The following is a 16779-nucleotide window of genomic DNA, read 5'->3' on the forward strand; positions in this document are numbered from 1 at the left end:
CAAAGCGTACTACTCAGAAGCTGCACTGCAGAGTTTTATCTTGTTTAAATTACCATAGAGGCTCGAATGCTAGATAATCCAAACATAGAAACAAATAATGCTACACATGAAAAATCAAGCACATGTGGCAAAGATAAATGAGAAGAATTGATTGACAAGACAATCATGAAGAAAGCTAGTGGCAGATGGATGACTTCCATGGATTAAACCAACATTGGATTTGAGCAAAAACAGTTAGAATTGTGTTCCATTGTTCTTTCACAGTTTCAACAGCATACACATTTCGTCTTTACTTCTAAATTCATCACAACAAAGTATGTTTAAAAGGAGATGGCCAGTTTAAGTACAATTCTAAATATTATTTTATCTACTAACACAAAAGTGCACCTCGTCTGAATATTTATTGAAAAAAGAGGAATGAGACTCAGAGTAGACCAGTATCCCTATCAGTTTTTACAAGCATGTTTTTGCTTAAATCTTAGTTTCCAATCTTAGATAAACAAAACCCAAAGAATAACTTGCTTCTTCCCCTTGGACCACTCTAAGTGAATCTTTTGGTTAGACAGTTGTCAAGGTCTTGGGAAGGGCCATGGCTATATCCATCTTTCCCAACCAGATGGATATCCAAGTTTGTTATGTTTTTCCCATCTCATGCGATTCCACACAAGAAATATGAGCAAGCTTGATGAATGAAATAAAGATTGCAGTTCAGAAGCCTTAAAATACAAAAAATGCAAAGGACTCATATTAAGGAAGCAAGGAATAAGTGATCATTTAAGCAGAAAATGAACACCACCACGAAATTAAATGTTTGTTCAAGAAGGGAGCAATATATTTGTACAACCAAGTGTAAAGTCGCAGAGAGCCTTGCAATGTAGTTCACAATTGATGGCGATGTATTATAAATTCTAGTTAACCTCATTCAACAAAAGAAGTAGGAAGAGACGATCAAAAGCCTCTGTGAGAGTTGAATAACAAAAGAAGCTGCACATATTATTCACATTCCAGAAAAGGTGTTCTGTTAAAGTAAAAAGTTCTTCCTAAACCAAATATAACCATTTACTGATGTAATATAAACGATTATATAATAATCAGCAACATATGTTACTCCAAAGAAGATTAATACATCATATCATCAAGAATAAGACCAGTAGATTTCTAGTCCACCGTTGAGAAAAGACAAAGTTAAATATGGAGGCCAAATCCAGAAGCCAAACGAATTAATACAAAGAAGATGGTATTCGTGCATAACATACCAACAAATCACAAAATCCCAGGTAGCACCGTAACTGGCGTGTAAAGAATGCAGGTGGAGCTCGAATGAAAGCGATTTCAGGAACATTCCATCAAAGTTTTTAGGGTTTCAGAACTGGAAAATCGATTGCGAGCGAGAAGGGGGAAGAAACCCTGTTGAGAACCAAAGAACAAAAAAGAAACCAGAAAAAAAGGGAGATCAGATCGGAAAAAAGAATCTGATTGAGAAACGGAAAACAGACCAAGCACAAAAAAATCGATCGAATCGAAAAAAAATTGGGACCATTTCCCTCAAATGCAAGCGAATTCAGGACCATCCCATCCAAGTTTTTAGGGTTTCAGAACTGGAACTGGAAAACCGATTGAAAACGATAAAGGGCGCAAAAACTCTCTATCGAAAACGGAAGAACAAAAAAGAAACAACAAAAAAGGGAGATCAGATCAGAAAAAACGAACCTGGTTGAGAACCGGAAACAAATCAACCACAAAAACCAAAAAAACACAAAAATCGATCGAATCGAAAAAAAAAGGGGACCATTTCACTCAAATGCAAACGAATTCAGAAACATTTTATCCAAGTTTTTAGGGCTTCAGAATGAATCAAAGCACTTCGAATCGTATCATCCTTGCGCTAATAAACCCGACTGGCAATCGAGACGTAACCAGAAATGTGGGACTAAAATTTAACGTAGCTCAATTCCGACATGACGCTGTTATAGATAGCCGAACTCCAGTTGGAGACGGGCATGGAATGGTTTTGGGGTTCGGACCAGCGAGGCAGTGATTACCGGTCTCTGTTCTCCGCCATCTACATCTAAACTACTGTATCAACCAATCTTTCCTACCTCTTCGACGAGCAGTAGATAAAGTAGCACGAGATTGGAAAAAGAAGACGCAGCTCTTGATTTCAATCTTTCCATTTATTTGACGATTTAATTGACCTATCTGTCGTATTTCCTTACCAAAATGAATAATGTAAATACTTCAAATAATTTACGGGAACACAAAAGGTTTTCTGCAACTCTGACATTGGTTTGGCCAAATCTAGAACGATCCATTCAGTGGTTGGAGCAATGGATCAAATAATGCAACCCCAAGTTCAACATAAAATATTTAAATTATAAAATATATAAAATATATATAAATTATGCTATAAATATAGTTGTGAAGAATCCCTTTGTTATAAATGAATTCAAATAAATAATAAGAATGACAATGAGAGAGGTAAATAAAGAACGAAACTGAGAGGACAAAAAGAAAATGATAACAAAATATCATGTTTACACAGTTTAGGCTGGAAAGCTTGGATAGTAGTGCTCTACAAATAGTTGGACTTGGAGAAGTGACCATTGCATGTAACAAGAGAGAACATTGCATTCTCAGTCACAAACAATATATCACAGTACTAAAATATAAAAAATATCATTGTGTTACTGGATGCAGCATGCTGCTAATTACTACATCTCTAAAAGGTCCAGTTTGCTGATTGAATAGATATCAAGCATATTTATGGTCATGCTGAATAACAACACTGGGTAAGCTCAAGTCAACACCAAGTGCATCCATTATTGATTGCATTTCATACCTGCAAGCCACCTTATCTTTAAGTTTGAGTAACAAATAACAATTACAGTAAAAAAGAAGAGTTTGTAGGAAACAGAAATATTGCTGCATGCAATAGCAAGTCATAGATTAATCTGAGCAACACTTTCTTCAACTTCAAATTCACAAGTTTCAGGTGTGTACTGACATTAATCAAAACCAATCATCCACAAAATCTGGGAGACTGATCAAAGGTGCAAGCAGAAAAAAAAAAAAAAACTAAATGTAACTTCCATATGAGACCCATCTTTCCCCATTGAATTCTTCAAAACTATAATTTACTGCTCAAACATGAACCACATTATGCAATAGCATATAATAAATTCAGCACAAGGATAGAAGAAGAAACGAGAAAAAGCACACCATTTGGATGGAAGATGCAAGCGTAAAAGCACCAGCCACCCTCCACTCTTTGATATGAAAACCCTTCTTTTCCAACAAGTAAATTCACAGGAATTTGAATTTTCAACAATTTGAAAAGATGAGAAAAACAACATGATTTAACAAGGCCAAAGACCAACAGTGATCAAAGCTATCCAAAGTATGCAACTCATTTGGTATGATCATACTTAGAAGTAGAATGATTCCTCAGTTTGGGTTCAAATAAGAATTAGAATTAGAGCTTGAAGAGTGAGAAGGCCACATGCGTGACAATAGATTCCTTAGACGTTGTCCACTGTTCCTTGAACTACTGCCTGAAGTTTGACCACTTGACCTTGAACTCCAACCACCAGAACCCTGAGTTGGCATCTCATAGCGGCAGACTGGACATGAGTTATGCTGTTCTAACCATGGGATGATGCACTCAGAGTGATATAAATGCGTACATGGCATCTCTCGTGCCTCCGATCCTATTTCAAACCTCTCCAGACAAATAGGGCATTGCGAATCCACGCGAAGATGCCTCTGATTGATTTTTATGATGGGCATAGCATCAATAGATGATCGTGATGCAGATGGAGCTCCATGTCTATCATTCTGCATCGACTGCTCAATCAGTTCATCAAGGCCTGGCTCAACAAAATAGTCTGCCGTGTCGGCCTGTCGAATTCCAACACCATAATGCCTATTGAGGAGGGTGTCCATGGATCTATGTCTACCATTCTGCATCGACTGCTCAATCAGTTCATCAAGGCTAGGCTCAACAAAATAGTCTGCCATGTCGGCCTGTCGAAATCCAACTCTATAATGCCTGTTAAGGAGGGTTTCCATGGATCTATGTCTATCATTCTGCATAAACTGTTCAATCAGTTCATCCAGGCCTGGCTCAACAAAAGAGTTTATCATGTCGGCCTGTCTAATTCCAACACCATAATGCCCACTAAGGGAGGTGTCCAATCCATGGCCCTCGGATTCATGAACTGGAATCTGACCCCCCCTAGAGACTGCCAAAGGGCCTGATCCAAATTCCATACCAAAATCTGAATTCACGTTGAGCATTCTAATGAGTCCACCATGATGTCTACTTCTCACCCTCCTCCTCCTTGTCAAAAAAGACATGGCCTCCATTATCCTAATCCATGGATCATGAACAGCATCAGGATCCACCCGAACATGGTCACTCGGTGTGGCATCTATCTCATCAAGTTCCAACACAAAACCAGAATTACAAATGGGGCAGACCATGTGCCTCTGACAAGGTTCTACTCTTTGCCTGCACTGGTAACACCAGTGTGTACTATTGTTTGGCATCTTCCACCTTCTTCAACTTCAACCTAACGTCCAATACCAAAATCAAGATCAGCAAAGAAGAAAAGCAAAATCCTTCGAAATCTTCACTTCGCTGCAAGCAAAATTATGATACATTTCAAACATCAATTAAAAAAATAAATAAATAAACAACCTAATCCATAGCATCAATCAACAGGCACACTAAAATTGGGTTAAATTTACGTTTTAGTTTAATCTGTGTGCATAAAGAATTAAGTAAACGATAATTCCTACTGTAAATAATAATCTACATTTGAAATTAGATGCCATCGTTTCTCAGGAAATTTCTGTTGCTTGTATCAGAAATCAATATGCAGCAGACTCATAATAAAGATGAAAAGCTAGTGACAGCAAACGCTCCAGAGATTACCCTTCATACTCCACATATTTTACACATCAAAGAAGATGTTTTATCCATTGAAAATTCAAACAGACGTTTAACTCTAATTCTAAACAGCTGATACAGCATAAGAGAAAAGATCAGCTTGAAATCAGGGCTAAAAAAAGGGCAAATTGACATTATTTGACCGATACATTTCCACTTCCCATAAAAAAAAAAAAAAATCAATTCACCAAATGACCGAGGAAAAATTCTTGCTAGATCATGAACTATCAAGTTTAGTCCAGCTACTGCCCCCAACAGAACAAACAAAGACTAAGGGAACAAATAGAAATCTACTCTTAAACTGGACAATATATTGAAAAGGAAACCCTGGATCGAGATCTCAACTCCGGTCATCCAATCTTGCTCCGGTTCCTTCATATAAATCCTAATGATAGCAGTCATATCAAATCAAATCAAGAAGGGAATCGGTAAAGAGAGAAAAAAAGCCAAATCGAGCTCATTTACCTGGAAACACGATCGAATACAAGTGTTATAAAAAAATACAAATTAAAATCAACTATACCTCGAGCAACAGGAGATATGAAATCCACGCCGAGAGAGATCAGATTACGAATACACGCCGGTTGTCGACTCGACACAGCTAAGAGAGGGCTTCCTCGCTCTCCGCCACGGGATCGTACAAATCGATTGACGATTTCGTGATGGACCGTCCGATTTGGTCCAAATTAACTTATGATTGATATCAAAGAGGATTAATCCATAACGTGAACCTATATATATATATAAATATAAATATAAATATATAAAAGTTACGGGGTCTAATTACAATGTTTTCAAATAAAAATATAGTACTTTTGGTAACATTGTAAACCTAAACAAAAATATTATAAACTGAAGAATAAAGGCACAACATATAATATAAATAATTTAAAATAGATATTCTTATTAATTTGGGAATAAGTAAATTATTCCTAAACTTATATTATAATTAAAAATATAATATATAAGTATTTTTGGTAACATGATAAGCCTGTACAAAAATATTATAAACCGAGGAATAAAGACTTAACAGATAATATAAATAATTTACCATAATTTATAAGGTTAAAAATATATTTTTTATTAGTTTAAGAATAAAAGGATATATAAAAAAATATACTTCCATATCCATTATAGTGTTTTTGAATAGAATTTTATTATTTTTATTATCTATTGAAAAAATATAAAAAATACAATACGAGTTAATTGAAAATTTAACTTAGTAACAATATTTTTGATGCTTCGAAAAAATACCTAAAACACTTGTCGCCACAATCCAAATCTAACACCTAAACCACTAGCTAGAGAAAGGAGAAAGGAAGATTGATTAAGAGAGAGAAGCATGATGAATCGAATCAAGTTGGCTGGCTCGATCCGCAAACTGTGCAACCATGTTCTTGATCGTTGGGTGGTTCTCATCTACTTGCGGATCGTGCATCAAATCCTTTAACTGCGCTTCTTCCTCGGCGGTGGTCAAGCCCCATCGTTTCATGCTTCTAAAGATGTACAACAGCTGGAGCTTTTGGAGACGCGCGTTGGACACTTTGCGAACGCCGGCGGCAGGGGTGGGCGGCGGCGACCACGTTTGAAGCTGCTGTCTATTTCTTTTTGCTGCGTCGTTGATGGCTCTCTGGGTCTGTCTTATCACACACAACACCTTTTGACCCTGCAATCCGTGTGCACATATATAAAGAGCACATCGGTTGTAGGAAACGAGAAGTGAACTAACAGGAGTATAGAGATGATCACCGGGCGGCCTTTGGAATTGGATGGAGCATAACTACTACTTAGCGCGAACTCGTCCATGACGAAGCCGGTGGAATTCTTCGCGTTGCCGAGGTGGAAGGAAAGGTGGCGCTTGAACCACACGATGACCTTGTACCCGCCGGCGACGGCCAACTTGATGGGATCGCCTTGCTTGCTGGTATTGAGCGTCCAAGTGCCCCTCCCGGCCCGGCGGGCCACCTGCGAGGAGTTGCGGCTGGAGGGCTTGAGGGTGGTGAAGAAGTAGGCCTTCTGCCGGCCGCGGAGGAGCGCCTCCGGCTCCCGGGCGTAGGCGTCGGCCTCTTGGACGACATTGCGACAGAGCTGCAGGCCATGGATCCACCTGAGGAGGAAGTGAACGACGAGATCTTGGTCGGAGGGCTGGAAGGTGAAGCCCGGCGGAAGCATTGGTCGCTTGGAGAGTGCCGGTCACGACAGCTAGCGGCCTTCCTCCTCCTTATATAGAGACACATGAAGGTGGCTTTCTTGTGTCCGACAGGACTCCGACAATTTAGCTGAAGACTAATCTCCCGTCCGACACAACCTAACCTGGGTAGAAACTAGCTGATTGCTTGTTCACCTGTTGTAGTAAAAAGGCTATTTCCTACTTATTCCAACTTAAATCCGTCACCGTGCCTTAACCCACATGGAATTTAATAGGCTTTGCGTGCCGTCTCACGAATCGGAGGACGAGGCGGACTTCAAGAACCGAACTATTCGAAAACACTCAAGAGGTATCTATCTGTATTTGTTACCGAAGTAGTCCATTGCCCGTTGCATTCAAGTATCAAAATTGATTACGGAGCAAGTAAGTTATTACATCCAGGATTTATAAAAAATAAAAAATTATTATTTTATTATCCATAATTTACAGCATATACTTTTTTTCTTTATTTTTAAATTCAAATATTTGTCTTTACAATAATACATATTTTATTAACTAGAAAAATGATTAAGAACATTTGAAAAAATAAAATTAAATTAAAAACAATCTTCAATAATCGTGAAACATATATAAATATTAATAATTTAATAAAAAATAATAATATATCGATTCACCATAAACTTATACATAACAAAGGCAATGGTAATTTCTTATGTAATAAATAAAATCATGCATAAGTTATAGGCAACACATACGTCATAATTAGATAACAAAATGTACATCACATCTCATAATGTACTCTTCCAACATCGGATATAGAAGCATACTCCACGGGATGGATTCTTCCGAACAATGCACTCTTCCAATATCGGATATAGAAGCATATTCCACGGGATGGATTCTTTCGAACAACGGATGGAGATAACTCATCACACTCTCAACAGTGGATAGAGTGGTATCCCCCACTTGCTCAAGTAGAGATATATTCTTTCCAATAGCAGATAGAAGAACTGTCTAATTGTCATGTTTGACGATACGCTAATTCTAGAAGAGAATCACCGTACCTGCCCTCAGCAAAGATACATAAACACCTATGATCATTCATTTATATTCATCCATTCATTCATACATGCATCCAAGAAATCAATATGATCAAATATTATGAGAAACTATGCTTGTCGTATGATCTACTAGACTATGTTCATTGGTGGCTTCGAACTATGATGGGCACATAGTTTCTTTCACATGTTGTACTTCCAATATGGACCATTAGCATAGTCACATATATTACATAGTAACAATCATATCAATATCATAAACTTAAGAAAAGTAGAAAACCAATAATTATTTTTAAATAATAGATAAAACCTTTTAAGTTCATCAAATCATAAAGGCATGAAACATCAATATCTCAATAGTCCTCAATCAACCAAAATCCTAATAATAACTTAATTGACTTAAACCAAACTCAAATCAATTATAACCTAATAGAATCAATCCCAAATCCTTATAGAATCAGTCTGAAATCATCATAGTTTAATCTAATTTAGATTTGATTAATCTCGATTAAGTCAAGTAAGTTTGAATTAGTTAAATTAGTCTGAAATCACCTTGAACCGACTTTAACCGATCAAACATGTCTAATTTAGTCAATTAACATACTTAAACTAATAAAGGGAGAGAAAATCAGATTATATCGTATAGTACTAGCCTAAATCGAACTAAACCACTTGAGTCTTGGATGAGTCATGTGTGTCGCATGTGCTTATCCCAAGTAATAGGTTGGACTGAGATACAATAGGTTGGATAGAGGAACAATGATGTGTCTAGCGTCAATCATATAAGTGGGCAGGTTTAACTTCATGGACTAGGCTAAGCCTCCATCACAAGTTGGACTGAGCCTTACCATCGAACTGGGCCATGCTAGGCTTGCGAGTTGGGTCGTGCCTTGACATATTAGTTGGGGTCTTGTTTGATCATATAAACTAGGTTGTACCTAGTCGCATGAGTTGAGTTGGGTCGTACCTTACCACATAGGCTGACTACTACCTAGCCACATAGGTTGGGACGTACCTTGAAACATGAGCTAGCTGCTACCTGACCACATTGGTTGGGTTGTACCTTGCTACATAGGCTGGGCCATACATAACCACATGAGTTAGATCGTACTTGAACATATAGACTAGGTCATCCCTAGACATATGGATCGGGTCGTACCTTGCTATATAAGCTGACTCCTACCTAACCACATGGGCTATGTCATGCCTAGCCATATCTTATGGGCTGGGTTGTCATGTGTTTGGTCGTACATAACCACATGGGTAGGGTCAACCCCGTCCGACAGATCAACTTGACTCAAGTTAGACCCAAATTAGACTCCTCTTATCAAATTAGATTTTAATATTTTAAATTATTAAAAAATAACTCAAATCTATGAATTAAAGGATTTAAATATATGATCTTAAATTTAAAACTAATTAAATCATAAAAATTCATACATAATTCTTGAAACATAACTATATCTAATTAAATAAATTAGAACTATTATGTTAATCTAAAAATAATAATTTTAATAATTAAATTAATATTGAAATTTACTTAAGCTTAAAAGATCATTATAAATCAAACTAACATCATAAATCAATTATTATTATTTATTAATCATAACATTTTAAAATTAAAATATTATTATGCATCATAAAATCATAATAATTTTAATATTAATGATTCAAAACATGAATCAAAACTGATTAGAAAAGAATATAAGATCTTATGTCTTTTTGACTATCCTCTAATCATCTCCTCGGATAATCCTCTCCTCAATCCTCCTATGATGCTCAATGAGAAATGAGGGAAGAGGAGTCTCCTTTATATAAGAGAAGATGAGATCTTCCTGAAGAATAATTAAATATTTAATTTTTAATTAATTAATTTATTTTTAGTTTGCTTTCACACATAAAGATAAAAATATAACATTCATTTCATATGGTTCACACACGAAAAATAGAATATATACTATTTACTTCTTAAAATCATATCACTAATTAGGAAATATATTAATTAATAATTTAATTGATTAGCAAAATTTTTAACTTGTCCACATGATTAAAGAAATCAAATTTAATTATTTCCTTAATTATAGTACACAAACATTAAAGTTAATAATAAAGTAATATATTATTTATATAAATTAATTTATGTTAAGGGAGAAATTTTCAATGATTGCACAAGTCGATCTGGCTACTTCATAAAGATAGTTGTCTTAAAAACAAGATCTTTGAGGAGGTGATACTCTAGCGACTTCCTTTAAAATAAGTTTCTTATGTCACTGGAGTCATATGCAAAACTAGCATCAAAGCATACCTGGTGCAATTAGTCTGATGCTCAAGATAGTTTAATATGTTATGCATACTTGAAGATTAAAATTTTCGATCCTAAAGCCTTGAGAACTTATATTTACATAGTGGTAAGTGTTATGTTCTTACAAAAAGATGATTTGACTCCACAACTAGTGCTAATGTGATATGTTCAATTAATTAGGCTTCACATGTTTAACTCTAATTGACCCAAAATACATTAGTCATATCATCCCTCCTAATGTGTTTTAGGACGATCTTACGTTTACCCCCATGTATGAGGTGTTAAATGTAGGAGACACATAAGAGCGATGGGGGTATGCCCACTTGAACTTCGGGTTTCATATGCAAGAGACGTGTGAGGGTGTTATAGAATGTTGGCTTGAAATACCATGTAAGGGATGTTAGGTGTTGGAGAGACATGAGGATATTGGGTATGCTAACTTGAACCCATAGGGGGTGTCAGATGCAAAGACGTGTAAGGGCATCAGAGGGTGTTAAACGTAAGAGACACATAAGAGCATTAAGGCATGTCAATATGAATTGCTCATGTAAGAAGTGTTAGATGTATGAGACAGGCTTTAGGATGTACAAGAGTATCAAGAGGACTTGGATCGACCATGTAAGAGATGTCAAACACAAAGTACATACAAGAGCGTAAGAAGTCTATCAACACAAACCACCTATATAGGGGGTGTCAGGAAATGGACAAGAGACTTAAGTGTGATGACTTGAACAACTTATATAAAGTATATCGAATGCAAAAGATTCATGAGGCTATTGGGGCATGCCAACATGAATCAAGAGCATTCTTATCATCATCACTCTGACATAAGAGCATTGCTAGAGCATTCTTATTGTCATCACTTTGACACTCAAGTCAATCCAAAGCGTCATGTGAAGGTTGAAAATAATTTTTTTTGATCCTGAACCATACTTGAGAATCAAGTAGTGAGAACATTCATGCAATAATACTTATCCAAGAGAATATTCTATCCTCCAACTAATGCTTATGTGGCACGTTTGGCTGTTTGTGCTCCATGTGTCAAATTCTAGTTGGCCCAAATATATTGACCAAGTCATTTGCACCATTAAAAGCTTTAGGGTGAGCTACTTCTACGAGAATGCAATGTATGTAAGAACTTGACAACTATAGCCCACATGAGAAATCAATTAAAGGGTGTTTGAGAAGCTTTTGCTTGAGGTGAATGCATAAAATCGAAGGCTGGACATGCCTCATATGCAAGGGTTGCATTACACACATTTCTCGCCATACTCGGTGAGGGCACGTCAAGTGTGAGGACACACTTTAAGGTATCAAAGGTTGCCTATATTGACTACATGGTCATGCAACATGGAATGCTAATATGTGCAAAGGCGTGAGGGAGTGCGTCCCCACTATAAAATATCAAAGGTTGCTGATATTGATGACATGGTCATGCAACACGAGATACAAGATGTGAAAAGGCGTGAGGGAGTGCCAACTTAAACTACTTATTTAGAGGATGCCACTAGGGAGATGCATGAGAGTATCATGTATGTGAATGTGAACCATCATGTAAGGGTATTAGACATAGAAGATATTGAGAGCGTCGAGGCATGTCAACTTAATTACCAACATAGGATTGTCACACATGAGGACATCAAAGTTACTTGAAAGGCCATGTAGCCAAAGATGGTAGAAGAACGAGGGTATCTTTGCATGCCGACTTGAATCAACCCGTGTATAGAATGTATGGTGCAAGAGAAACGTGAGGTATCAGGGTGTGTTGAATTGAACCATCCACATAAGGCATGTTGAAGTTAGGAGATACATAAAAATTAGGGAGTGTTAATTTGAATTACCCACATAGAGGCTGTTAATTGCACGAGATGTGCAAGGATGTCAGGATGTGCCAACTTTGAATCACCAACATAAGAGATGTCAGATGCAAGAGTCACATGAGAGTGTTGAGGCATGATGAATAAGTGACATAGGATGCACGAAGGCATATGTCAAATTGGATCATCAGCATAGGGAATGCCGAGCATATGACATACATGAGAGATTTAGGATGTAGTAACTTAGACTCAAACACACGAGATGCACGAGGCATCAGATGTGCTAAGTTAAACAACCCACACAATGGGTATCAAACGTAGGAATTGCATTAGGACTTCAAGGCATGCCTACATGAATTTCCCGTGCATGGGACCACATGCCGACTTGAACTATCATCGTAAGGGTTGTTAGACGCATGAGACATGTGAGTGCATTAGAATGTATTAACTAAATATACCCTTGTAGGTGGTATCCATTAAAGACTTGAATTGCTTGTGTAGTACCTGTCAAAAGTAGGAGATACATTAAAGCTTTGGAGTGTGCTAACTTGAACCACCAACATAGAGATTATCATGCATAGGAGATTCATAAGACAATTGACATGTGTCAACTTGAATTTCTCACATAGGGGGTGTTAGGTATAGGAGATGCTGTGCATACCAACCTAGACTACAAGTGTAATAGGTGTCCAATGTTACAGGCACGTAAGGACATTAAAGCAAGTTGACTTAAATTACTTGTATAGGGGGTGTCAGATATAAAAGGCACACAAGTGTATAGGGACTCACAAGGGTCTTGGAGTATGTTAACTTGAACTACTAGCATAAGGTGGTATCGAATGTAGGAAACATACGATAACGTTTAGGCATGCCGATTTGAACCACTAATATAGGAGTTGTTAGAGTGTGTTAGCTTAAATTGCACATGTAGTGGTTGTTGGGTGGAGGAGACATGTGAGGGCACTAGGGCATGTCAACTTAACTCACTCGCATAGAGGGTGTCCAACATAAGAGACACATGATGGAATCAAAGAAGGTTGACATAAACCCACCAAATAGGGGCATCAGATGGAAGAGACATACGAGGGCATCGAGGCATCCGACTTGAACTACTAATACATGATGGTGTCAAATGTAAGTGGCATGCAAGAGTATCAGAGCATTAAGACTTGAACCACCCATATAGGAGGTGTCAAAAGTAGTTAATATGCAAGGGCTCTAAGTGGGCAGAATTGAACCATCCACATAGGGGGGTGTTCGACATAGATGATGCACGAGGGCATTAGAGCATGCTAATTTAAATCACCATATATATGGGGCATTAGACATAGGAGATGTGTAAGACTATCGAATATGCTAACATGAACTATCCCATATATGAGGTGTTGGATGCAAGAGACATGTGAGGACATTCATGCATGATCTCTTGAATTGCCTATGTTGGGATGTTAGATGTAAGGGCCACTTGAGGGCACAAGACATGTTGATTTGAATCACTCATATAGAGGGTGTCGAACATAAGAGATACATGATAACATTGGCATGTATTAACTTAAATCATCCCACATAGAGTGTGTTGGACATAGAAGATACACGAGGGCATATACCAACTTGAATCGCTAATGTAAGGGGTATTTGATGTAGGAGATATGCTAGGGCCTCATAAGGGGTGTGGGATATTAGAGATTCATAAAGGTCTCAGGCCAATTTGGACATGGAGGAGTTGGAAGTTCCTCTTTCAAAGTAGAAATCCATTATCTTCGAAAATTACCCAAGAACCCTTATAGGGGATTGTTCTGCAATCGTGGATCGATTAGTGCCTTCACTTGGTGTAGTGGTAGCATATTAGGTCTAATGATCCCATAGTCAACAATACAAGAGAGCCTTTTTGAGGTTCCTGTTACGAATGAAATACAGAGGGCTAAGTTTCATATCAAAATTGCCTTTAGGGCATGTTGACTTGAATCGTGCCATACAAGGGGTGTAAGACATAAGAGATATGCAAGAGCTTCAAGGAAATACTGACTTGATCCACTTCCATATGTCATACATAGACATATAATGACATCCATACATGCTGACTTGAACCATCCACTTAGAGATGTTAAATGTAGGAGATATAAGGCACATATGGACTCAAACCATCTACATAGAGGGTGTCAAATGTATGAGATGTGTAGTGACATCGATGTTGACTTGAGTTGCCTATGTATGGGTCTCAAACATAAGAGACGCATAAGACTCTAAGACCCATGAGTGTGACGAGAAGTGTTGACATGAATAACTTACATAAGAGACATTGAATACTCAAGATAAGTGAGGCATGAGGATGTGTTTACTTGAACAACATGCATAAGGGGCGCTAGACACAAGGAACGTGTGAGGGCTTTGAGCATATCATTTTGAAACATTCACATAAGCGTCGAAGACATGTGACGACATCGAAGCATGTCAATTTAAATAATATACATAGGCTATGTGGGATATCGGAGATACATGAGGGTGTCTAGGGATGCAAAGTAGAACAACCCATATTCAGTGTATAAGAAATAGGAGATAAGTGAGGGTGTTATGGTGTATAGACTTGAACAATCCAAGTAGGGGGTCTCAAATGCATGAGATATATAAAGACATCAAAATGTGCCATCTTGAACTACTCATATAGGAGGATGTGGGATACATGAAATACATGTGGGCATCACGACGTGCTAACTTGAACCCCCCATGTAGGGCATGTCAAACTTAGACATATAAGGGTGTTAGAATGTGTAGACTTGAATTATTATATAAGGAGTGTTGGATATACGAGATGCATGAGGACATCATATCATGCCTACTTGAACCTCCCACGTAAAATGTTTCTAACATATGAGACACATGATGGCATTGGGACATACAAACTAGAACAACCTATATAGAAGGGTCAAATGTAGGAGACATGTAAGTGCGTTAGTGCGTGTATACTTGAACATTTATATAGGGGGTGTCAAACGTAAGAGATGCATGAGGGCTTTGAATTGTGTTGACACGAACCCTCCAAATAAGAGATGACATATGTAGGAGACACATGAGAGTGTTAGTGCATGCTGACTTGAATCATCTGCTTAGGAGTCGTGAGACACAGGAGACACATATGAGTAATGGGATGTGCCAACTTAAACCGTCTACATAGGGGTGCCTCATGTAGAAGATACACGATAGATGTCATGGTATGCTAACATAAACTAACCCACAAGGGGGATGTCACATGCTGTGACACATAAGGATATTAGGAGTGTAATGGTTTGAATCGATCACATAGGGAATATTGATCATTATAGACATATCTAGGGGGTATTGGTCATAAGAGATGTGTTGACAGCATCAAAGACATAGGTGTCAGAAACACCTACACAAGAGATGCATAAGGACTTGAAAAAGGGTTTTGGGAAGCACAAGTGTGAATAGTCCATGTAGATGATGTTAGATGGAAGAGATTCGGGTTTAGGGTATTGGTGTCAATTTAAAATCATCCAATTAAATTGTAGCACTTAAGCCATGCAAATACATTGTATCAAAACTATTATATCATTCACTTTTAAATAATCCATTTATGGAGTACCACTTAAACCGCCCATATACATAGTATAAAAATTATTATATCTTCTACTTTTAAATGTTGACATTCATCCACTCCTTGTACAAACTTCTTGGAGTTGAAGGACTGAGATTTCCTACTGCAGAAGTAGCTGATGTGGAGCTCAAACTTGAGGTGGTGCCTAATCATAAACTAGAATTTTCTGAAGCTGGTGTCTGGCTTGTGATTCAACATAAAAAATATGTAACATGTATTTTGATACCATAAATATTTTGTACTTGTACCGAGTGCTGTGGGAAATATTTGGGCCACAATGATTGAATTTTGCAGCTCGCATTATTTTCTTATTTAACGGCACCGGTGCATTTTATCATTAATACATGGTTTGTAATCGATTTGTTGTCTTGGGCTGTGTCAAGAAAAATTGTCCTCCTTGCTTTACGACTATAACTAGATTGTTCAGGAGACATATTTTTTGACTAGCCAACTGATAATGCTAATTTATCTTGCAATTGGACATTCTTTTTTGTGTTTACTAGTATTGCTTTAGTACATGAACCAGATGATTAATCATCTATTCTTTGACTTTGTTTTATTCTATAGGACAACCAATTATTTTATTCTCTCTAATTTTTTTTTACGAGCTTTAAGAATAAAATTAGCACATTCTTTTGGTATCTTGACTGTTTTTTCTTTTTCTTAATACTAACTTTATGCTAGCTAATTAATTATCTTGGCATTCTTGGGCTGGTCTACTAGTTTATTGAATCTAGTCCCAGTAACTTTGCTGGAACCAGTTTACTAGCTGCAAAAATGATATGTTTTGCTTCACTAAATAAGATTTAAACATGGGTGCAGACCTCTTTACCTGCCTAAGTATTAAGGTTTCTCTTTGCCTGCCTAAATATTAAAGATTCAAGTCAAC

The 16779-nt window shown here is 37.3% G+C and overlaps 2 protein-coding genes across 4 annotated transcripts; both read right to left on the minus strand.

The window, feature by feature from the left end:
- Window positions 1-3389: 3389 nt before the first annotated feature.
- On the minus strand, window positions 3390-5617 carry LOC135627490 (probable E3 ubiquitin-protein ligase RHC1A). 3 transcript variants are annotated; one of them, XM_065133612.1, is made up of 3 exons: window positions 5475-5561; window positions 5297-5336; window positions 3390-4571 (listed from the first exon to the last, which is right to left on the minus strand). In XM_065133612.1, the coding sequence occupies exon 3, from the start codon at window positions 4546-4548 to the stop codon at window positions 3445-3447; it is 1104 nt and encodes a 367-aa protein (XP_064989684.1). In that variant the 5' UTR covers window positions 4549-4571; window positions 5297-5336; window positions 5475-5561; the 3' UTR covers window positions 3390-3444. The 3 variants fall into 3 exon arrangements, with proteins under 3 accessions (XP_064989684.1, XP_064989682.1, XP_064989683.1); XM_065133610.1 differs by lacking the exon at window positions 5297-5336 and having other exon boundaries at window positions 5475-5617; XM_065133611.1 differs by lacking the exon at window positions 5297-5336 and having other exon boundaries at window positions 3390-4639; window positions 5475-5617.
- Window positions 5618-6197: 580 nt separating this feature from the next.
- Window positions 6198-7145, minus strand: LOC135627375 (NAC domain-containing protein 68-like). Its single transcript, XM_065133455.1, has 2 exons — window positions 6701-7145; window positions 6198-6617 (listed from the first exon to the last, which is right to left on the minus strand). The coding sequence occupies exons 1-2, from the start codon at window positions 7121-7123 to the stop codon at window positions 6279-6281; spliced, it is 762 nt and encodes a 253-aa protein (XP_064989527.1). The 5' UTR covers window positions 7124-7145; the 3' UTR covers window positions 6198-6278.
- Between the last annotated feature and the right edge of the window lie 9634 nt (window positions 7146-16779).

The sequence above is a fragment of the Musa acuminata genome, chromosome BXJ2-11 (genome assembly GCF_036884655.1).
Source record: "Musa acuminata AAA Group cultivar baxijiao chromosome BXJ2-11, Cavendish_Baxijiao_AAA, whole genome shotgun sequence".
Lineage (NCBI taxonomy): Eukaryota > Viridiplantae > Streptophyta > Magnoliopsida > Zingiberales > Musaceae > Musa > Musa acuminata.